General features: G+C 40.2%; 1 protein-coding gene across 1 annotated transcript in view; it reads left to right on the top strand.

Moving 5' to 3' along the window:
- The window catches only part of NRK (Nik related kinase), a 315957-nt gene that overhangs the window by 257343 nt on the left and 34164 nt on the right, over window positions 1-24450 (top strand). The window contains 2 exon segments of the mRNA XM_053916916.2: window positions 18101-18256; window positions 20261-20404. Coding sequence (XP_053772891.2) covers window positions 18101-18256; window positions 20261-20404 — 300 coding nt within the window.

Below are 24450 nucleotides of genomic sequence, written 5' to 3' on the forward strand. Positions count from 1 at the left end.
TGCTTTGTTCTTCTTTCTCAAAATTGCTGCAGCTATTTGGGTTCCGTTATGATTCCATATATATTTCTGAACTGTTATTTCTATATCTCTGAAATATGTCAGGGGTACTTTAATAGGGATTGCATTGAATTATATTTCGCTTTGGATCATGAGGCCATTTTGATGATGTAAATTTTTCCTGTTCATGAACACGGTATATGTTTCCATTTGTTTGTGTCTTCCTCAATTTCCTTCTTCATTGTTGTGTAGTTTTCTTAGTACCGGTCTTGTACCTCCTTCGATAGCTTTATTACTAGGTACTTTATTTTTCTTGTAGCTATATCAAATGGGATTTTTTTTCCTTATTTCTGTCCCTGTTATTTCACTGTTGGTGTACAAGACTGCTTGTGATTTCTGTGTATTGGCTTTCTATCCAGCTATTTTGTCAAATTCATTTATTAGGTCAAGTAGTTTTGTGGGGTTTACAGGATTTTCTATATCCACTATCATGTCATCTGCAAACACTGACAGTTTTGTTTCTCCTTTCCCAGTTGGATACCTTTTATTTCTTTTTCTTGTATGATTGCTGTGGCTAGGCTTTTCAATACTGTGTTTAATAGAATTGGTGTGAGTGGGCATCCTTGTCTTGTTCATGATCTTAGTGGGAAAGCTCTAAGTTTTTGTCCATTGTGTATGATGTTGGCTGTAAGTTTCTCATATATTGCCTTTATGATGTTGAGGAATTCTCCCTTTATTCACGCTTTGCTGAATGTTTTTATAATAAATCAGTGCTGTAGGTTATCAAATGCTTTTTCCGCATCTATTGATATGACCATGTGATTTTTCCCTTTGGTTTTGTTTATGTGGTGTATTATACTTATAGATTTGCAAATATTATACCTTTGTTGCATCCCTGGGATGAATCCCACTTGATCATGGTATATGAACTTTTTAACATATTGCTGGATGCGGTTTGCCAATATTTTGTTGAGGATTTTAGCATGTACATTCATCAGCCATATTGCCCTGACGTGTTGTTTCTTCGTTATGTCTTTAGTTTGGTAATTAGGATGATGTTGGCTTCATAATAACAGTTTGGGAGTCTTCCATCTTTTTGAATTTTTTGAAATAATCTGTGGAGGATGGGGGATAACTCTCTCTCAAATGCTCTGTAGAATTCTCCTGTGAATCTGTCTGGTCCAGGGTTTTTGTGTGTTGGAAGCTTTTTGATTACTGTTTCAATTTCATCAGGCGTCATTGGGCTCTTCAGGCTTTCTGCTTCTTCTTCATTGACTTTTGGAAGGTTATATTTTTCCAGAAATTTGACTATTTCATCTATATTTTCACATTTCTGGGCATGCAGTTCTTCATAGTAATTTCTTACACTCCTTTGTATTTCTGTGGTAACAGTTGTAATCTCTCCTCTTTCATTTCTGATTGTGTTTATATCAGTCCTCTCTCTTTTTTTTATGAGCTGCTTAAAGATTTGTCTATTTTGTTTTTCTTTTCAAAGAACCAGCTCCTGGATTCATTGATCCTTAGAATTGTGCTTTTATTCTCTATGTCATTTAATTCAGCTCTGGTTTTGGTTATTCCCATCTTTCTACTTGCTCTGGGTTGTCTTTTTTCTTGTTCCTCGAGTTCTTGTAGGTGTAGGGTTAGGTTGTTTGTTTGAAATGTTTCTATTCTTTTTAGGTAGGTCTTCATCACTATGAACTTCCCTCTCAGGTCTGACTTTGCTGTGTCCCATAGGTTTTGGGTTGTTGTGAGTTCATTTTTGTTTGTTTACAGAAAGTTTCTGATTTCTTCCCTAATCTCATTCTTGACCCATTCATTGTTTAATAGCATACTAATCAATCTCCATGATTTTTAGTGTTTTGGGGTTTTTCCTTGAAGTTTGTTTCTAGGTTCAGTCCCTTGTGGTCAGAGAAAATGCTTGATATTATTCCAATTTTGTTGAACTTGTTGAAGCTTGTTTCTTGTCCTATCATGTGGTGTATCTTTGAAAAGGTTCCATGTGCATTTGAAAAGAATGTGTATTTTGCTTCTTTGGTATAATAGTCTCTATATATATCAGCTAAGTCCATTTCATCTCAGGCATTTTTCAATGCCACAATATAGTTGTTGATATTGTTTTGAAGATTTATCCATTTTTGACAGTTCGATGTTAAAATCTCCTACTATAATTGTGTTGCCGTCAATATCTTTCTTGAAGTCCTCCAAGATTTTCTTTATGTATTTGGGTGCTCCTATGTTGGGTGCATATATATCTACTATGTTTATGTCTTCTTGATGGATTGTTCCCTTGAGAATTATGAAGTGACCTTCTAGGTATTTTTTTGTGGCTCTTTTTTTGAAGTCTATTGTGTCTGATATGGGCATTGCTGCCCCAGCTTGTTTTTCCTGTCCAGTTTCTTTTTATGTTTGTTTCCAGTCCTTTACTTTCAGTCTGCGTATGTCTTTTGTTCTGAGGTGGGTCTCCAGTAGGCAACATATGTGTGGGTCAGTTTCTTATCCATTCCACTATTCAGTGTCTTTTGGGTGGGGCATCTAATCCATTTACATTTCAGGTTATTATTTATAGATATTTATTCATTGCCATTTTTTCATACCTGTGTTCCTCTCTCTTTCACTGTTTTTCTTCTTGTTCACAATGCAAGCCCTTTAGCATCTCCTGCAGTTCTGGTTTGGAGGAGGTATATTCTTTGAGGTTTCTTTTTACTAGGACGCTCCTTATTTGGCCTTCCATTTTAATTTAGAGTCTAGCCGGTTAAAGTAGTTTTGGTTGCAGCCCTCTGGTTATCATTACTTGTTATATTTCTTGCCATTGCCCTCTGGCTTGGAGTGTTGCCATTTTGAAGACAGCTGCTCCTCTTATTGGGGTTCCCTTGTATGTTACTTCCTTTTTCTCCCTTGTTACCTTTTAGATTTTCTCTTTGTCTAGGAATTTTGCCATTTTAATTATGATGTGTGTTGAAGTGGGCCTCTTTGAATTCTTCTTGATTGGTACTCTCTGTGTTTCCTGGAGTTGTGTGACTTTTTCTCTCATCAAATAAGGGAAATCTTCCATCATTACTTTTTCAAACAGGTTTTGTATACCTTACTCTTCTTCTTCACTTTCTGGTGTCCCTATTGTATGGATATTATTATGATTCATGTTGTCCTGCATTTCCCGTATTCCCTCTTCATTCTTTCTGAGCCTCTTTTCCTTTTCTTGCTCATTCTGGGTGTTTTTTTCTACCTTACCCTCCACTTCGCTGATCTGATCCTCTGCTTCATCAAGCCTGGGTTTGATTCCTTCTACTATTTTCTTCAGTTAAGAAATTGTAGTTTCCATTTCCTCTTAGCCCTTGTTCATAGTTTCTATTTCTTGTTTCATGCTGATATAGTGTTCAGTGAATTCATTGTAGTTTCCCTGTAGTTTTTGGTAATTCTCTGTGAGCTCATTAAGCTTCCTTATAATCAATGCTTTGAACTCAATATCTGATAGATGACTTGTCTCTTTTTCATTTAGCATTGTTCCTGAGACTTCCTCCTTTCCTTTCATGTGGGGATTGTTTCTTTGTCTTCCCATTGTTTGTGAGATTCTCCATTTTAGCCTCTACTTCTTAAGTTGATCTGTTCTGATGCCCTGGATTTATCGTGTAAAATTATGTGGTAGAATACCTGTGAGATTAGTGGTAGAGTTTCCTTGATCTCCCGATCTTACTGATATTGGCCTGTGGATTATGTTGGCTCTGTGTATGTCTTTGGTTTTAGTTGTTGTTGGGTCTTCCTGTGGTGGGTCCTTCCCACCAGCTGGTTAACTGACGTTCCTCTGTCTACCATTTCTTGTTTTCTGTTGTGCAGGTGTGGGCAGGTTTTGTTGGAGCTGGTTCTTCCTTGTGAACAAGGTTTTGAGGCTTTTGTCTTCCTCTTGTTCAGCTGTTTGTTCTGAGTAATTTCTCCACTATTTAGTTGTATTTCCAGATAGGTCTTGGATTGAGTTAGTGTGGTTTTCACTCCCTCCTTCACTTTCTTCTGTTCTTAGCTGTTGGTGGTTCCTTTGTTGGTGGGTTTCCTCTTTCAGAAGATATACTGGTGTTCACACCTTCTACCTACTCTTTTTTTGTGATAGGTTGGAGGGTGAAAGTGAAATAATTTAAGACCGCAGGAGTGCTTTTTGGGGAAGATGGTGGCAACACAGGTGGGAGCGGAGTCCACTTCCCCTCAACGCCAGGGAAATACCTAGCTGATCTGAGGAGCAGAGCGAACAGCCAACAGTATTCCAGCATATACGAAGATCAGAGACCAAAGATAGAGGACACTGAAAGATCTGACGGTAAGAAGAGTGCTGAAGGACAATAAGGTCCACGGGACCCAGGACCGCACGGTATAAGGGCGGCAGAAGCGCCAGCCCTGGCGCAGGGGCTGCGGCAGGAGTCTTGGGAGAGGGCCAGGCTGAGCTGTGAGCAGCCAGGTGCTTGATTAGACCAGGGGGGCTTGAAAAGGAGGAATTTCTCAAAAAGAAAAAGAAAATAGAGACACTCAGGGGCTAGTTAGAGAACTCTTGGTAGTAGCCGAGGCCCCTGGCGCCCCTCCCCCTCCACCCCTGGACTGCTACACTCACCTGAGGTCCGGGCGCGCGTGCGAGCAGATTAGCGAACGGGACCCACACTTGAAACCCCGGAGGGGCGCCCACACCTGAAACCTCCGAGATAATTTGGACCAGAGTCTAGCTGCTCCACCCACAGGCCCAAAACCTCGGAACCGAGTGCCGCGTGATTCAGTCCCAGGGCGGCCCCGCCCGCCCGAGAGACTCAAGCCCAGGGCGGCTGGATCGGGCCCCCAAGCACAGAGCGTGTGGCTCAGCGGGCTGCGCGCGCTCACCAAGCACAGGGCTGGCTGGGTGCCTGTTTTCTAAATACAAAGCTGCTGGCGAGTGTCCTAACCCCAAGGCGGCTGAATCCGCCACCTGCGCGCCAGCATTCCAATCCCTGGCGGCTCGATTGGTCCGCTGGCTGCGCGCTCAGGGCACAAAATAACGTCACAGACCCAAAGCGGCTGGATTCCCCTGCTGCGCGCGCACGCGTCACGAGCCAAAGCAGCTGGATTGGCTGATCAACGGACTGATTGACTGCCAGGGACCACACTTACAAAACAGCGAAGAGTGTGACCCAGGAAGAGAGAAAAGTGAAACCAATCCTTCCAAACAACCCCTCCCGTTGCACAGACAGGACACCAGCAGAAATAACCTGACCGGTTTAAAGCCAACAGAAGGTTTTTTTTTTTTTTTTTTTTTTTTTTTTTTATCCTTTTTCTTTTTTTTTCCTTTCCCCCTGAATTCCTTCTTCCTCTCTCTTTTTTTCTTTTTTTTCATTCCTTCTTCCTCCCATCCTTTACCATTTTTATGTCTTCTTCCTGCCTTCTTTTATCTATTTCTATGTTTTAATTTTTGCTAAAATTCCTTCTTATCTTGCCTCCGATCTTTCTTTATTCCTTCTTCCCTCCTTCCTTCCTTTCCTCCTTTCCTATTTCCTTTTTCCCTCCTTCCCATCTTTCTTTTGGTTTGTTTTGTGTGTGTGTGTGTGTTTTTTTTTTCCTTTTCTTTCGCCCCCCCTTTCTCTTTTTCCCACAGGTGAGACAACAAAACCTGGAGTGCTGAAAAGACTAGAGTTAGACCGTGTTAAACCCATAAACGTCAGCTCAAGACCAGTGAGCACAGGAGAGTAAGGAGACAGAACCACCGAATCCCATTGGCATTCTACCATAGAAGTTCATATCATAAATCCAGGGAGTCAGAACAAAGCAATTTAAGACGCAGAGGCCAACAAGAAGAACCTCACAAACAATGGGAAGACAAAGAAACAATTCCCAAATGAAAGGAAAGGAGGAAGTCTCAGAAAGAATACTAACCGAAAAAGAGGCAAGTCAACTATCAGATACTGAGTTCAAAGCAATGGTCATCAGGAAACTCACTGAGCTCTCTGAGCTCAAAGAGAACTACCAGAAACTACAAGGAAACTACAATGAACTCACTGCAAACTATATCAACATGAAAAAGGAAATAGAAAATATCAACAAGAGCCAAGCGGAAATGAAGAATACAATTTCTGAATTGAAGAACACAGTAGAAGGAATTAAAAGCAGACTTGATGAAGCAGAGGATCGGATCAGCGAGCTGGAGGATAAAGTAGAAAAAAACACCCAGAAGGAGCAAGAAAAGGAAAAGAGGCTCAGAAAGAATGAAGAGGCAATAAGGGAAATGCAGGACAACATGAAACGTAACAATATCCGTATAATAGGAATACAAGAAGGAGAAGAAGAAGAGCAAGGGATAGAAAACCTGTTTGAAAAAGTAGTGATGGAAAATTTCCCTAATCTGAGGAGAGAAAAAGTCACCCAAACCCAGGAAACACAGAGAGTCCCAAGCAAGAGGAACCCAAAGATGCCCACTGCAAGACACATCATAATTAAAATGGCAAATTTCCAAGACAAAGAGAGGATCTTAAAGGCAGCAAGGGAGAAAAAGGAAGTAACATACAAGGGAGCCCCAATAAGGTTAGCAACTGACTTCTCAATGGAAACGCTCCAAGCCAGAAGAGAATGGCAAAAAATATTCCAAGTACTGAGAACCAGAGGCCTGCAACCAAGACTACTTTACCCAGCAAGGCTCTCAATCAAGATAGAAGACCAAATAAAGAGTTTCCCAGACAAAAAAAGTCTAAAAGAATACAGCTCCATCAAACCAGCTCTGCAAGAGATGCTAAAGGGACTGCTTTAAGGAAAGGAAGGAAAAGAGAAAGAGAGAGAAACACAGGTAGGAAAAAATGGCAATGAATAACTACCTATCGATAATAACCTTAAATGTAAATGGATTAAATGCTCCAATCAAAAGACATAGAACAGCTGAATGGATAAGAAAACATGACCCACACATATGCTGCCTACAAGAGACCCATCTCAGGACAAAAGACTTACACAGACTGAAAGTGAAGGGCTGGAAACAAATTTTCCAAGCAAACGGACAGGAAAAAAAAGCAGGGGTAGCAATACTCATATCTGACAAAATAGACTTCCAAAGAAGGGCCATAAAGAGAGACCCAGAAGGTCACTTCATAATACTCAAAGGAAGAATCCACCAAGAAGACATAAACATTGTAAATATATATGCACCCAACATAGGAGCACCCAAATACATAAAGAAAATCTTGGAGGATTTCAAGAAAGATATTGACAGCAACACAATTATAGTAGGGGATTTTAACACCCCACTATCAAAAATGGACAGGTCTTCCAAACAAAAGATCAACAAAGATATTGTGTCACTTAACAATACCTTAGAGGAAATGGACTTAACTGATATATACAGAGCTTTTCATCCCAAAGAAGCAAAATACACGTTCTTTTCAAGTGTCCATGGAACTTTTTCAAAGATAGACCACATGATAGGACACAAAGCAAGCCTCAACAAATTCAAGAAAATTGAAATCATATCAAGCATCTTCTCTGACCACAAGGGTCTGAAACTAGAAACCAACGCCAAGGGTAAAAACCCAAAACACTCAAAAGCATGGAGACTGAATAGCATGCTATTAAACAATGAATGGGTCAAGAACGAGATTAGGGAAGAAATCAAAAACTTCCTGGAAACAAATGAAAACGAACTCACAACAACCCAAAACCTATGGGACACAGCAAAGGCAGTCCTGAGAGGGAAGTTCATAGCAATACAGGCCTACCTTAAGAAGTTAGAAACAGTTCAAAGAAACAACCTAACCCTATGCCTACAAGAACTGGAGGAACAACAACAAAGACAGCCCAGAGCAAGCAGAAGGAAGGAAATAACCAAGATCAGAGCAGAGTTAAATGACATAGAGACTAAAAGCACAATTGTAAGGATCAATGAAACCAGGAGCTGGTTCTTTGAAAAGATAAACAAAATCGACAAGCCTTTAAGTAGGCTCATCAAAAAGAAAAGAGAGAGGATCCAAATAAACAGAATTAGAAATGAAAGTGGAGAGATTACAACTGATACCACAGAAATACAAAGGATCGTAAGAAATTACTATGAAGACCTGTATGCTAAGAAATTTGAAAACCTAGATGAAATGGACACATTTCTAGAAAAATATAATCTTCCAAAACTGAATGAAGAAGAAGCAGAAAACCTGAACAGACCAATATCAGCAAAGGAAATTGAAGCAGTCATCAAGAAACTCCCATCACACAAAAGCCCTGGACCAGATGGTTTCACAGGAGATTTCTACAAAGCATTTAAGGAAGAACTAACCCCTATCCTTCACAGACTATTCGAAAAAATCCAAACTGATGGAAGACTCCCAAACTCTTTTTATGAAGCCAGCATCATCCTAATCCCAAAACCAGATAAAGACACAACGAAGAAAGAAAACTTCAGGCCAATATCGCTGATGAACATAGACGCTAAAATTCTCAACAAAATATTAGCAAACCGCATCCAGCAATATATTAAAAAGATCATCCACCATGACCAAGTGGGATTCATCCCAGCGATGCAAGGATGGTACAATATTCGCAAATCAATAAACATAATACATCACATCAACAACAGCAAAGACAAAAATCACATGATCATATCAATAGATGCGGAAAAAGCATTTGATAAGATACAGCACCCATTTCTGATAAAAACACTCAGCAAAGTGGGAATAAAGGGAGCAGTCCTCAACATAATTAAGGCCATATATGAGAGACCTACAGCCAACATCACACTCAATGGACAAAAACTTAGAGCTTTCCCACTAAGATCAGGAACTAGAGAAGGATGCCCTCTCTCACCACTCCTATTCAACATAGTATTGGAAGTCCTAGCCACAGCAATCAGACAAGAAAAAGCAATAAAAGACATCCAAATTGGAAAGGAGGAAATGAAACTGTCACTGTTTGCAGACGACAGGATAGTGTACATGGAAAACCCTATAGACTCCACTCAAAAACTACTCGACCTAATAAATGAATTTGGCAAAACAGCTGGATACAGAGTCAATACCCAGAAATCAAAGGCATTCCTGTACACCAGCAACGAAACTGCAGAAACAGAAATCAGGAAAAAAATCCCATTCGATATAGCAACAAGAAAAATAAAGTACCTAGGAATAAACCTAACCAAGGAGGTAAAAGACCTGTACTCAGAAAACTACACAACACTGAAGAAAGAAATTAAGGAAGATACAAACAAATGGAAGCATGTACCATGTTCATGGATTGGAAGAATCAACATTATCAAAATGGCCATGCTACCCAAAGCAATTTATAGATTCAATGCAATCCCTATTAGAGTACCCATGACATATTTCACAGATATAGAACAAACATTGCAGAAATTCATATGGAACCATAAACGACCTCGAATAGCTGCAGCAATTTTGAGAAAGAAAAACAAAGCAGGAGGGATCACAATACCTGATATCAAACTGTATTACAAGGCCACAGTAATCAAAACAGCCTGGTAGTGGCATAAAAACAGGCACATAGACCAATGGAACAGAATAGAGAGCCCAGAAATAAACCCAAGTCTATACGATCAATTAATATTTGACAAAGGAGGCAGGAGCATAAAATGGAGCAAAAACAGCCTCTTCAACAGATGGTGTTGGGAGATCTGGACAGCTACGTCTAAAAAAATGAAACTCGATCACCAACTTACGCCATACACGAAAATAATCTCAAGATGGATAAAAGACTTAAATATAAGCCGTAACACCATAAAAGTCCTTGAGGAAAACATTGGCAGGAAAATCTCAGACATTCCACGCAGCAACATCCTCACAGACACATCCCCTAAAGCAAGGGACATAAAGGAAAGAATAAACAAATGGGACCTCATCAAAATAAAAAGCTTCTGCATGGCTAAAGAAAACAGTACCAAATTACAAAGAGTACCAACAGTATGGGAAAATATATTTGCCAACGATACCTCAGACAAGGGTCTGATCTCCAAAATATATAAAGAACTCACTCGACTCCACTCCAGGAAGACAAACAACCCAATTAAAAAATGGGCAAAGGACTTGAACAGACACTTCTCCAAGGAAGACATACAGATTGCCCAGAGACATATGAAAGGATGCTCAGCATCACAAGCCATCAGAGAGATGCAAATTAAAACCACAATAAGGCACCATCTCATATCACTCAGAGTGGCCAACATAAATAAATCCACAAACAAATGTTGGAGAGGATGTGGAGAAAAGGGAACCCTTGTGCACTGTTGGTGGGAATGCAGACTGGTGAGGCCACTGTGGAAAACAATATGGAATTTCCTCAGAAAACTAAAAATGGAAGTGCCCTTTGACCCAGTAATTCCGCTGCTGGGATTATACCCTAAGAACACTGAAACACCAATCCAAAAGAATCTGTGCACCCCAATGTTCATAGCAGCACAATTTACAATAGCCAAGTACTGGAAGCAACCGAAGTGCCCATCAGCAAACGAGTGGATCCAAAAACTATGGTATATTTACACAATGGAATTCTACGCAGCAGAGAGAAAGAAGGAGCTTATACCCTTTGCGACAGCATGGATGAAACTGGAGAGCATTATGCTAAGTGAAATAAGCCAGGAAGTGAGGGACAAGTACCCTATGATCTCACCTTTAACTGGAACATAAGCAATAGAAGAAAAAAGCAAACAAAATATAACCAGAGACATTGAAGTTAAGAACAATCTAACAATAGCCAGGGCGGGGGTGGGGGGTGGGGGCGGGGATAGTGGGAAGAGGGTATTACAGGAACTACTATAAAGGACACATGGACCAAACCAAGGGGTAGGGTGGAGAGGGGGGAGGGAGGTGGGTTCACCTGGGGTGGGGTAGAGGGATGGGGAGAAAAGGCATACAACTGTAATTGCATAACAATAAAAAAAAAAAAACCGCAGGAGTGTATTCTGTGATATTTAAAGTACCAGGCCTTAGAGGAGAGATAGGAGATTCTTTGTATATGTAAAGTGATAACCATGATAATTCACCTTCCTAGCCACGTTTTAGAATGGGTGGAAAGAAGAAAAGACTCTTTTTGGCTTGGGTAGGCATGCGAGTTGGATCCAGAAAGCTATGAGCTTGTGGGAGGTCAGATTATGAGGTGATGTGATAGTAAAGGGTAGAAAATAGGTGTAATGTGTGAGAGAATAGAGTTAACCACAACAGTAATAAAGTTGAGAAAATAGTGAAGTGGGCTGAGATCTGAGAAGGGTTCTGTGTAGTATTTAGAAATGTATGGAACAGCTATTTTTTACAATAGTAATGGAGCAACAATCATGTGAGAGAACGTATGTGATCTGGATAACTAGAATAGGGAATATAGGTCCTAGAGTAGTGTGCTAATGGAACAGAAGTGAAGTGAAAGACAGTTAATTAACAATACACTATGAAAAAGAGAATAAGAGAAAACCGGTGAAACAATGCAAATTAACCAGTCAAGAGAAGAAGACTAAACAGAAAGAAGAAAAATACTCATAAAATGAGAGATGTAAGACTAATGAAAAAATAATAATACAAATATACAATAACTTGCAAGTTCACTGGAGTAGCAAAGTGAAATTCGTTTCACTGTCTGAGCTGTTGTGAAAGCTGCTCTTTGGGTCCAAATTTGTTTTTTTCACAGTTCCAGGTTTTATTGTCTCACTTGTGAGAATTTAAGAAAAAGAAGAAGAGATATAAAGAGAAAGAAAGGAGAGAGGAAGAAGGTGTTTAAAGAAAAAATAATAAAATATAATAAAGAATTACTTAAAAGAAAAATAAAGCCTCCTGCTGGCTTCAAACTGGCCAAGCCAGTTTTGCTGGTCTTTTTGGCTGCAGCAAGCTGAGGGGCGCTTAGTTTTACTTTTCTCCATTCCTGATCAGTACTCAGCCAGCCTCCAGCCCAGTTCCCAGCAGCCTCTGGTCCCACAGGTTCAGGTGCACACTCCCATTGGGGCTACCTTTGCGATCGCATCCTTTTCTGTGGTCCACACTCTCCCTGGTTCCTCGGATGTGGGCTCGGGAGCCCTTCTAGTGTGCAATCTCCCCAGGACCTTCCACACCACCAAGGGGGCACCATACAGCTGGATGGGGAGGAGGCTGGAGTGGCTGCTGCAAGAGAATTCCCCAAACTGCCCCCGAGTGTCTCTTTTTTTAACCTTTTCTTTTTGAGAAATTCCTCCTGCTCAATCCTGCCTCTCCATATAAGGAAGGGCCTGTCCCCTCACACAGCCCACCTCTCCAGCTAGACCAGAGGCTATCCGAGTTGGGGCCTGACACGGCCCAACTCTCAACTTTCCCCAGCGGGCACATAGGGCCTTAGTGGGTTTACCACTTCTTCCTTATTCCCTTCCCTGTGACTTCAAGCAACCAGGTCTCTCTTGGTGCTGCTCAAACCTTGTTTGGCAGGAGAGGGAGCTGTTAACCCGGCTCTCCCCCAAGAGTTCTGCCACAGACCCGGTGGGCGTCGTGCCTGGTGCTGCAGTCATCCTGGTCCCTGCGCTGGTCCCAGGGACCTGATTGTCCTGAAGTAATTACCTTACCATCTTGTTTTTCAGTGTCTTCTACACTTTTTGGTCTCCTATCTTCATATATGCTGGGGTATTGTTGGCTATTGGTTTTGTTCCTCAGTAAATTGGCTAGGTATTTCACCCATGTGCAGGGGGAAGTGGACTCCACTCCCACCTATTTCACCTCATTCTTCCCCTCAGTCCCTATTCTGTATCTTTTGATTGGAGCATTTAAGTCATTTATATTTAAGGATATTATTGATAGGTACTTATGCATTGCCATTTTTTCGTACCTGTGTCCCTCTCTCTCTCACTCTTTTCCTTCCTTTTCTTAAAGCAGTTCCTTTAGCATCTCTTGCAGAGCTGGTTTGGTGGAGGTGTATTCTTTTAGACTTCTTTTGTCTGGGGAGCTCCTTATTTGGCCTTCCATCTTAAGTGAGAAACTTGCTGGGTAAAGTAGCCTTAGTTGCAGGCCTCTGGTTCTCATTACTTGGAATATTTCTTGCCATTCTCTTCTGGCTTGCAGTGTTTCCATTGGGAAGTCAACTGCTAGCCTTATTAGGGCTCCCTTGTATGGTACTTCCTGTTTCTCCCTTACTGCCTTTAAGATTCTCTCTTTGTCTTGGAATTTTGCCATTTTAATTATGTCTTGTAGTGGGCCTCTTTGGGCTTCTCTCTTTAGGACTCTCTGTGTTTCCTGGATTTGTGTGACTTTTTCTCCCATCAAATTAGGGAAGTTTTCCATCATTACTTTTTCAAGCAGGTTTTCTATCACTTGCTCTTCCTCTTCTCCTTCTGGTATCCCTATTTTAGGATATTATTATGTTTCATGTTCTCTTACAGCTCCCTTACTACCTCTTCATTCTTTCTTAGTTTCTTTTCCTTTTCTTGATCCTTCTGGGTGGTTTTTTTTTTCAACCTTGTCCTCCAATTCGTTGATTCGATTCTCTGCTTTATCCAGCCTGCTTCTACTTCCTTCCAATGTTTTTTTTTTTTTAATTTCTGAGATTTTATTGTTTGTTTCTTCTTGGGTTTTCTTTATAATTTTTATTTCCTTTTCATGCTCATGTTGTTCTCACTCAGTTCCTTGTAGTTGTCTGTGAGTTCCTTGAGCATCTTTATAACCATTATTTTGAATTCTATATCTGATAGTTTGCTTACCTCCATTCATGTAGCTCTTTTAGTGGGGAGTCTTCCATTCCTTTTGATTTCATGTTCTTTTTTGTGTCCCCATTTTAGGTGACTCTTTTTGTTTGTTTCTACACTTCCTGATGTTTTGCTTTGCTAGCTATCTTTGTAGGGTGAACTTCTATGTTAGGAATTCTATGATGTTCAGTGGTGTGGTCTCTTTGATCTTGTCAGGACACTCTAGGTTTGCCCTTTCTTTTGTTTTTGTCGGCTCTCTTGTTGTTTTTACCTTTAACTTGGATTTTTACCTTTGGTCATTACTTTTTTGGTGGTTTTTTGCCTCCAGCAGGTATACTGATGTTTGCAGCTCCCACCTATCTTGTATGTGATCAGTGGCAGAGGTTAGACAAAATGGATTAAAATAGTGGGAGAGCATTTTATGGGCCTTAAAATACCAGCAAGTAGAGAAGAGATAGGAAATACTTTGTATAAGTATAGCATTAACTGTGATATTTCCCCCAACTAGCCACTTTTTATAAAACGTGAAAGAGAGATAAGTCTCTTGTTAGAGGGGAGGATGATTGTGAGCTGAATCCAGGAAAGAGAGCACTTGTGCCAGTTTGATGATGAGCTATAGTGAGAGCAAAGGATAGAAAGTAGGCATAGTGTGAGAAAGAATAGAATTAACCACAATAGTAATAATGCTCAGGTTTAAGTGAAGTGGGCTGAGATCATGGAGTTACAATCATTTACAATAGAACTGGAACAACAATAATATGATGATAAATGTATAATTTGGATAACCAGAATAGAAAGTACCCAATCAAGAGTTGTGTCTTTTTTGAACACGGGTGAAGTGAAAGAAGAAAAATTAAAATACAATAAAGCGAGAATAAGGGAAACCAGTCAAACAATGCAATTAAACAGAGAAATAAAAACGAGGAAAACTAAACATATGGAAGAGAAATTTTAAAAATACCAATAAAAGTAAAAGTGGAAAAAATAATGAAAAAATAATAATAGTACACATACACAATAAAATGCCAGCTGTATGCCAGGATAGCAAAGTGACATTTGTCTCAGTTTCTCATTTTTTTGTGTGTTAGCCTTTTGCTCCCCCTTTGGATCTGTCTCTGGACCCTTCGTAACTCCATGTCTTATTGTCTCACTTGAGGGAAGAAAAGAAAAAGGAAAAAAAAAAGAGAGAGGATCAAAAAAGAAAAAAATAATAATAAGCCTCCTGCTGACTTTAAACTTATTCAGCGAGCTCTGCTGGTCTTCTTAGATGCCACAGAAGGAGGCGGCTGGGCTTCACTTTTCTCCCTTCCTATGGTTTTGAGATTTTGGGAACCAGATGTGGGTCACAATTTCCAAGCCTCCACCAGCCCAGGTCCTGCGTGAGCTGCCAGGCTCAAATCAGCCACTCAGTTTCCGGGTGCCCGGTGTCAGTCAAGCTTGGGCGCAGAGCTGGAGACAAGGTGGGCACGTGGTTCTTCTCAGCTACAAAGTCTCTGGGTGTGCACAGCTGAAATCTCCCTTGGGGCATGCCAGCTGCTACTGAGAGCTCCTTACAAAGCAGCTGCCTGCCATTCTTAACAAGTGCACGGCTTTTCACACAGCCCAACTTTCCAGCCAGTCCGGAGACTATCTGAGTCAGGGTCCGACGTGGCCCAACTCGTCCCTTCTCCAAGAGTCTCTCAGCACCCCAATTTCTCTGGTGCCGACATCCACAGTTCCAGTGGATTTGTACCGCCTCTGTGTGTCTCCCACTTTGTCTCTATTGCCCCCAGCAACTTCCAGCATCCAGGTCCCTCCTGGTGCTATGCTGCCCTACGTGCTCTGGTAGGGGAAGAAGCAGGTGATCTAACTTGCCTTCCCATATCTTGCGGCAGGCACTGGACCAGGGGCCACAGAAGCCTTGGTCCCAGGACAATATCCTCACCATCTGTTTTTCAATGTCCTCTTCATTTTTTTTTGCCTCCAAACTTAATATAAGCTGGGATTCCATTGGCTATTCACTCTGTTCCTCAGAAGATCTTCTAGGTGTTTCAGCTGGGCACAGGGAGAACTGGGCTCAGCTGCCACCTACCTCACCACCATCTTCCTAGCTAGATCAAACACGTTTTCTATCCCTTGCTCCTGTACTCTCCTATGGTACATCTATTATACAGATATTGTTACATTTCATGTTTCCTTCATTTCCCTTAACCCATGTTCATTCATTTTGAGTCTTTATTCCTCTTTCTGGGAGTTTTTTTGTACCTTGTCCTCAAGCTTGCTGATATGATCCTCTCTCTGCTTCATCTAGCCTGCATTTGCTTCCTTCTACTGTGTTCTTCAATTCAGAAATTGTATTCTTCATTTCTTTGTGGCTCTTGTTGATAGTTTCTATGTCCTTTTTTGTGCTGGTGTAATTTGCAGTAAGTTCCTTGTAGCTTCACTGTAGTTTTTGGTAATTCTCACTGAGGTCATAGAGCTTCCTCATAACCATTGCTTTCAACTCAATATCGGATAGTTGACTTGCCTCTTTTCATTCAGCATTCTTTCTGAGCATTACTCCTTTCCTTTTGTTTGGGGGTTGTTTCTTTGTCCTCCCACTATTTGTGAGGCTCTTATTTTTTGCCTCTGCTTCTTAAATTGATTTGTTTTCACCCCCTGAGTTTGTGGTGTGAACTTCTATAGTAGGAAATCTATGAGATTCAGTGGTGCAGTCTCCTTGACCTCATGAACTTGATGCTCTTGTGATGGCCTTTCTGGTGCCTATTATGTTGGCTCTCTGGATGTAAATGTTGTTTGATTATTGCTAGGTCATTCTTTGGTGGGTTCTTCCTTTAGCTGGTTGACTGTGGGTCAGTCTGCCTACCACCTCTTGGATGCTGTTTTGCAGGTTCTACCAGAAAAAAAAACCCACAAAGCCCAGGGAACAAATCCGCATCTGCAAAAATACTCCCCGTGCAATCCCATTATCAACAGCAAATGTGCCTCTATTAATAAAGGTGTAAAAAGATTAAGACTATTATAAGAAAAGATAGAAATAAACTATAGTATAAAATCTAATGTCTTAATATGCACAAAGTTGATGGACAAGAGATGAATGTTAAAAAGCTATGCAAGAAAGAAAATATCATTTATCATGGAGAAGACCGTAGTGAATTTACCACTAGTATTTACCACTGTTTTCTCTTTCTGGATTCACATCTGGTGATGTCAGATGTTGACCCTGTCTGACCTCAGGCAGCCTACTCTGAAACTGCCAGGGATCTATTGTCTTTGGCTGTCTCCTTCAGTTGTTAATCTAGTCATCCTGCACTCAGCAATGAGGCTTAAGCCCCATAGGGCAGGGCAGAATCCCTCCTGGTGTTGGGGCTGTTGTTTTCCCTCAAGCTGCTGCTGCTTAGAAGGGAGTGGTCTGCCTGAGCAGGATGAATGCTGCCATATGGGTGATGACTCAGCACTGAGACCTGGCAGCTACTCTCTCAGTTCTCACCCCAAAGCCTCAGTGCCCAGTATCTCCTCAAGGGTCTCTAGTCCATTCTGCACCCCTTTGCCAGGGATCTACTGTCTGTGGCTGTCTCCTTCAGTTGTTAATCTAGTCACTCTTCACTCAGCAGTCAGCCTTAGCACCACAGAACTGGGACAGAGTCTTTCCTGGGGCCAGGACTGTAGTTTCCCCTAGGCTGCTGCCACTAGTAGGTGAGTGGTATGCCTGAACAGGATGCCTGCTGAAGTATGGAGGACGACTCAGTACCAGGATCTCAGCAGCTACTGTTTCAGTTTTCTCCCAAAAGCTTCCATCCCCAGTCTTTCCTCAGGTGTCTCCAGCCCACTTTGCCCCCGCCTTTGCCAGAGCCCTGGGTAAGTGGCTGCAAATGAAAATTTGTGCATTGACCTTTTAAAAGGCTCTTTGCATCTCCAGCCATCCATTTCTGGCAGAGAGCAGTCCTGCTGCTTTTCACTGCTGGTTGGTATCTGTGTACCTTTTGGGCTCTAGTGCTCTAGGCTGTGAATCCAAGCTTAGGGTTTAGACCCCACACTTCACATTGGGATCCAATTGGCCCTTAATTATCCTTCTGGTGCTACTGCCTGTGGATGCCCAGCCAGCCTTCTTGAGTCTCCAGTGCACTGCTTACCAGACAGTTAGCACTAAAGCTGATCCTTCTGTCTTCTGAGGTTATAAGGCTTCTCTCTCACTATTGTTCAGTTATTTGTTCTGGGTGATTTCTCCATAATTTAGTTATAATTCCAGATTGGCCCTGGGAGGACGTTAGTGTGGCTTCCATTCACTCCTCTACCATCTTGCCTCTCACTCAGAAATATATTTCAACTGTCGTGATTTGTGTTATCTCATTGTTTATGAGTCACAGAAATGATACCTCCATTAAAATATAAAGTACAATAAAGATAAAGGAAATTTCCTAGGCTGTGTCTCATTTGTGGAAACACTCAAACGCATATGGTGTATACACAAGTAATTTCTCTCAATATATTCCTTTTACTTCTTCACAGTATATGCTGGGTTAGTGGAAGTACCTGAGAAATCACCTAAGAAACCATCTGAAGTCCATGTTAAGCCACTGTATGTCTCTCCTGCATGTAAAAAACCACTAATCCACATGTATGAAAAGGAATTCACTTCTGAGATATGCTGTGGTTCTTTGTGGGGTGAGTTTGGTTTCTTGAAACTGAGCTGTTGTTCTTTTGATGATATTATATTTTATTTATATAACAAAGTTGTGAAAAGTCATAGGTATAAAATATTTGTTTGCTATTACTAAGTTACAAGCAAATAAAATATATTTATAGTAGTTAATTTGCTCTTTATCCTAATAATATTTTACTGAATGTACTTTCATGTTAGAATTGGTGCCCCCTCCCCTCTTTATTCCATTTTCTTTTGAACCTGAATTAACTTAGCTAAAATCTAAAATTGAACTAGGTTATGAGTTTTTTTTTAATTTGAGCTTAGTTTCCTTTTTTAATTTGAGGAGATGTGGAGCATATAATATCTAAAGATATTATAAGGAAGATTTCTGCAGTTTCTTGTTTTAAAATAACCTTGAGGATTTGATGAAAAATTTTCTTCTGTGTCTTTGATAGACTTTTTTGGTCCTTTGTTCCAGGAGAATGAATTATAACCATACTGGTAGTGCTGAGACAATATTTTATCTCAAGCTAGTCTGTATCATAAATGAAACAGAATAAATGAGCACAAAAAGGGGAGAAATCCAAAGCCACTGTCAATCTCCAATTTGCAATTTCATAGACTTTACATAATGTCTGATTGAAAAAAGGACAGTATAAGCAGTATAATGGACACTATATTTATATAGATTGAACAATTTAGGGAAAGACACATCATCCTTGAAGTTTTGCTAATGTAATGTGTCAGATTACAAGAAAGCCAAGCTTACTTCATTATCATTTCAGTCAGGGAACCACCCAGTTTATGTCTAGTAACTCATCTTTTATAACTTGTGAAAAAATATTTTGAAAAATAAAAGATAAAAGTCAAAATGGACTGCACTTCTTTCTCTCTCTTGAATTCCTCTGTGGGAGATAAACGCAGTTTGTAAATCTGCCCCTGGCCTTGGCATTACTTAAAGAAATGGTAAAGGACAGAGTGTAAATATTAAGGCAAAGGCCCTTGCCTTAACTCTTATATCTTTGGAGCACAAATATTCTCCAAGTAGAAGGAAGACATTGAAGTACTATATCTCTCTTACATTATTTTGCTGATTTTCTCCTGTGTCTTAGGATACAGGGACAAACTCCCACAGTGGTCTGAAATATATTCTGACTTCAGTTCAATCTTCTGTTTTAGTCCTGTCATTCTGGTCTTTTAAATCAGAGAATCTATATGAGTGACTAAAACAAGCAGATAAATAACAGAGTGCAGGGAAAATAAATACATAAAAGTAGGAATTAATTTCAAAAGCACTTAGAAATGTAAGTTTTTAAATATATGTATGAATACAGAATCATCCAACTTTAAATGACTTTACATGTAACTATTTAAAAAAATTAAAACCCTTAGTTACAGTTAGGAATGAGAAATCAACTAAATTGAAGTATTTGTAGGTGCTAGACATCGTCAGTGTTTAATGGTAACTTTCAAAAGAGTTGGTTAATTTTTATAAAGTTTGATACACAACTAAAGGGTGCTGAAATATATATAAAGTTCTATGTGTAAGATGGCATACTAGATACCAGCCAGTAGAACATTGTCAGAAGGTATTATCTTATATATTTGTGTGTATTTCAATGCAATTTATTCTTTTGCTAGAGATGCTGTTGTTACACAGAATGAGTCTAACAGCCTAAAATGGTATCACCTTTACATAAATGAGAACACTGGCATAACAAAAATACTAATATAAAGTCAATTATAAAAATGTAATCTGGCCCTGACTGGTGTGGCTCAGTGGATTGGGTGTTGCTGAGAAACCAAAAAGTGGCCTGTTCAATTTCCAGTCAGGGCACATGCCTAGGTTGTAGGCCAGGTTCCCAGTAGAGGGTGTTTGAGAGGCAACCAATGGATGTATCTCTTGCACATCAATGTTTCTTTCCCACTCTTTCCACTTCCTTTCTCCTCTTTCCAAAAATAAATAAATAAAATATATTAAAAATGTGATCTGAGCTAATATAGAACTTTTTATATACAAACAGGAGTGAATTTGCTGTTGGGAACCCGATCTAATTTGTATCTAATGGATAGAAGTGGAAAGGCAGATATCACAAAACTTATAAAGTGAAGACCATTCCACCAGATTCAAGTTGTAGAGGCACTCAGTTTGCTGATTAGTGACTCTGGTTTGTTTAAGCACTAAAATTAGCTGAGTAATTATAGAGATTAATTAGGTTGCAAACTGGGCTAAAGACTTTCTCAGGAGAAAGTGGTCATAAGAAAGCACTTTAAATATCACATTTAATTGGGACACCAGACTTTTCAACTAGTATTTTCTTACCTACTTACAATTTAAACTAATTTCTGACTTTCCTTTGGAATCTAGATATTTGATTGTAACACAGCTAACCTAGGTCAGTGATAAGAAAAACGATGCCATCTGCATTCTTTTTTTATTAAATGATTTTTTTATTTTTTAATATATTTATTGATTATGCTATTACAGTTGTCCCATTCCCCCCCCCCGCTCCACTCCATCCTGCCCACCCCCTCCCTCCCACATTCCCCCCCTATAGTTCATGTCCATGGGTCATACTTATAAGTTCTTTGGCTTCTCCATTTCCTACACTATTCTTACCCTCCCCCTGTCTATTTTCCACCTATCATCTATGGTACTTATTCTCTGTACCTTTCCCCCCCTCTCCCCCTCCCACTCCCCTATTGACAACCCTCCATATGATCTCCATCTCTATGGTTCTGTTCCTGTTCTAGTTGTTTGCCTAGTTTGCTCTTGTTTTTGTTTTAGGTGTGGTCGTTAATAATTGTGAGTTTGCTGTCATTTTTACTGTTCCTATTTTTGATCTTCTTTTTCTTAGGTAACTCCCTTTAACATTTCATATAATAAGGGCTTGGTGATGATGAACTCCTTTAACTTGACCTTATCTGAGAAGCTCTTTATCTTCCCTTCCATTCTAAATGAAAGCTTTGCTGGATACAGTAATCTTGGATGTAGGTCCTTGCCTTTCATGACTTGGAATACTTCTTGCCAGCCCCTTCTTGCCTGTAAGGTCTCTTTGGAGAAATCAGCTCACAGTCTTATGGGAACTCCTTTGTAGGTAACTGTGTCCTTTTCTCTTGCTGCTTCTAAGATTCTCTCCTTCTGTTTCATCTTGGCTAATGTAATTATGATATGCCTTGGTGTGCTCCTCCTTGGGTCCAGCTTCCTTGGGACTCTCTGAGCTTCCTGGACTTCCTGGAAGTCTATTTCCTTTGCCAGATGAGGGAAGTTCTCCTTCATTATTTGTTCAAATAAGTTTTCAATTGTTTGTTCTTCCTCTTCTGCTTCTGGCACCCCTATAATTCAGATGTTGGAACGTTTCAAGATGTCCTGGAGGTTCCTCAGTCTCTCCTCATTTTTCTGAATTCTTGTTTCTTCATTCTTTTCTGGTTGGATGTTTCTTTCTTCCTTCTGGTCCACACCATTGATTTGAGTCCCAGTTTCCTTCGCATCACTATTGGTTCCCTGTACATTTTCCTTTTTTTCTCTTAGGATAGGCTTCATTTTTTCATCTGGTTTTCGAACAGATTCAACCAATTCTGTGAGCATCTTGATAACCAGTGTTTTGAACTGTGCATCCAATAGGTTGGCTATCTCTTCCTCACTTAGTTGTATTTTTTTCTGGAGCTTTGAAGTGTTCTGTCATTTGGGCCTTTTTTTTTTTTTTTGGTCTTGGCGCATCTGTTACTTTAAGGGGCGGATCCTTAGGTGTTCACCGGGGGTGGGGTAACGCTGGTTGCTGTGCTGTGATGCTGTATGTGGGGGAGGGGACGAGAGGGAGCAATGGCTCCTACTCCCCTCTCCACCAGATTTCAATCTTTCACTCCGCTACCCACAATCAAACTGGGCCCCTCTGGTGCTGGTTCCCGAGTGGGTGGGCCTGTGCACACCTCAGGCCCCCGTGGGTCTCTCCAATGACCTCTCCCATGAGGCTGGGGTGTTTTCAATTAGAGGATTGAGGCTTTATTTCCCTGTCTGGAGCCCTGGGTTGCGTGGTCTGCTTTGCTCCCCGCCGTTTGTCCGGTTTATCTGTATGCGAATGTGGGGCCGCTGGGTGCTACCCACCACTCTGCCTGCCCCGTTCTCCGCCACTCTGAGTCTGGCCCTCTTGGTTTATCTTTGTGAGAATGTGGGGCCACAGGGTCTGCCCGTGGTCAGACTGCCTGCCCTGTTCGTCCCACACTCCGCCAGTTTCGGTCCCGCCACAGCCATGCGACTCCTCTCTGCCCCGGCTGCCTGTCTCCGCCCCTCCTACCGGTCTGGATGAATGTTTATTTTTTATTTCCTTGGTGTCGGACTTCCTTGCTGTTCGATTTTCTGTCAGTTCTGGTTGTGCAAGGAGATACAGTGTGTCTACCTATGCCGCCATCTTGGTTCTGCTTTATTAAATGATTTTTAATTGTTATTCTATTACAGTTGTCCCAATTTCAGCCCCCTTGCCCTCCTCTGCCCATCCCACCCCTGGCACTCTCAGTCAATTCCCACACTGTTGTCCATGTCTGTGGGCCATTTATACACATTCTTTGTTAAGTCCCTTCCCTTTCTTTGAACCATTATCCCCTCTCCCCCCTCCTCTCTGGCCACCATCAGTCTGTCCCATGTTTCCACGCCTCTGGTTCTATTTTGCTCATTAGTTAATTTTGTTAATTAGATTTTTCTTATAGGTGAGATCATATTATATTTGTCTTTCACTGATCTTTCAGGTATTTTCTGAGTAACCACCTATTACTTCACAACTCACAATTTCATCCACCCATGCTCACATGACCACACTAACATCCACTATATACCTTTCTTGTGATGTGTTCAAAGCAACAAAGAATTAAGTAAATAGATGAAAATGAGACTGTGTTGTCATAAGGCCCTACAGATAGGGTTAGTAACAAAATGGATCTCCTAAGGCCTCTCCACTCTTCCCATATAGTAGTTGAATTTCTTAGCTTTAGTTAGTCTGAACCTGAAACTTTGAATATGAGAGACTAAATAAATGGATATTAGTAATGATTGTGATTACTAAATACTAAGGAAAGCACTAACATTAAAACTGACTATAGGCCAAAGATGGCAGACCAAACGTTAGAAAAAAAAAATTAACGTGGTTTCAGTGTAGAATGCTTTGATGCTAATCACAGTTATTTATATATATTTACATATTTCTCATCTATATGTAATAACCGTATTGCACATTAATTCATGATTATGTCTATCCCTGAATATGATTGGCTGGCTTTACCTTAAGTTTTTGTAAGAGAAATAAATCTTCTATAGATATGCTAAAGCTTCACAATTTTTATCATGTTTTACAGACATACATTTATAATTGCTTGAGGTACATAGAGGGAACATTTAGTCTTGAAAATATCTGGGTGTCTAGATAACAGAATTCTGTACTTTTTATCCAGTATCTTCTAAATCAATTGTGCCATTTTTGATACTCATGTTTCTCTCACATGTGGATGATTTTTTTTATCAAATAATACAGAGAACCTCAGTGTACAAAAATGCTTAAAGGAATATAGCACACATTTATTTTACCATGTAAGAATAGAATAGCAGTAGGCATAGATGTCTGAATTCTAGCACTGCTTTTAAAAGTATAATGTAAAAATATATTTAAGATTTATTGCAAAAGTAAGAATCATGTAATTGGACCCAGAAATATTATAATCATAAATCCTAAAATAAAAGTAAAGTCACTATATATAGAAATAAATGTGTAATTTTAATGGCTGAGTTTTCCTGAAGGAAGTGTAAAAATTTGACGGGATTTACATCAGAAAATTAACATTGAAGATAAATCAGATTGAGAAAAAATAATAAAACCATTCAACTATTTTGTAAGTATGCTGAAATCAAAGAGCACAGAGACATCCATCCCACTGTCCCTAAATGACTAACAGTCAATACATTAGAAATCCCTCTCATACATACACAGTATCAGGGACAGCTTCTGGTTTCTGAATCCTAGAAGGGTCATGACTTAGACAAGAGCCAAGGTACAAATAAATGGATGTGAATTCTTTTGCCTACACAGTGACAGTCTTAACCGTCCCAAAGAAATATTTTACATTGAATTCAGATAGGCACACAGGTAGCTGGTGGACACTTTGACTATCTTGTGGAAGAGAGAAACTTTGTTATAACATTTCCAAACTCTGAAGGGAAGACCGATGC

This window comes from Desmodus rotundus, chromosome X, assembly GCF_022682495.2.
Source record: "Desmodus rotundus isolate HL8 chromosome X, HLdesRot8A.1, whole genome shotgun sequence".
NCBI classification, from domain to species: Eukaryota; Metazoa; Chordata; class Mammalia; order Chiroptera; family Phyllostomidae; genus Desmodus; species Desmodus rotundus.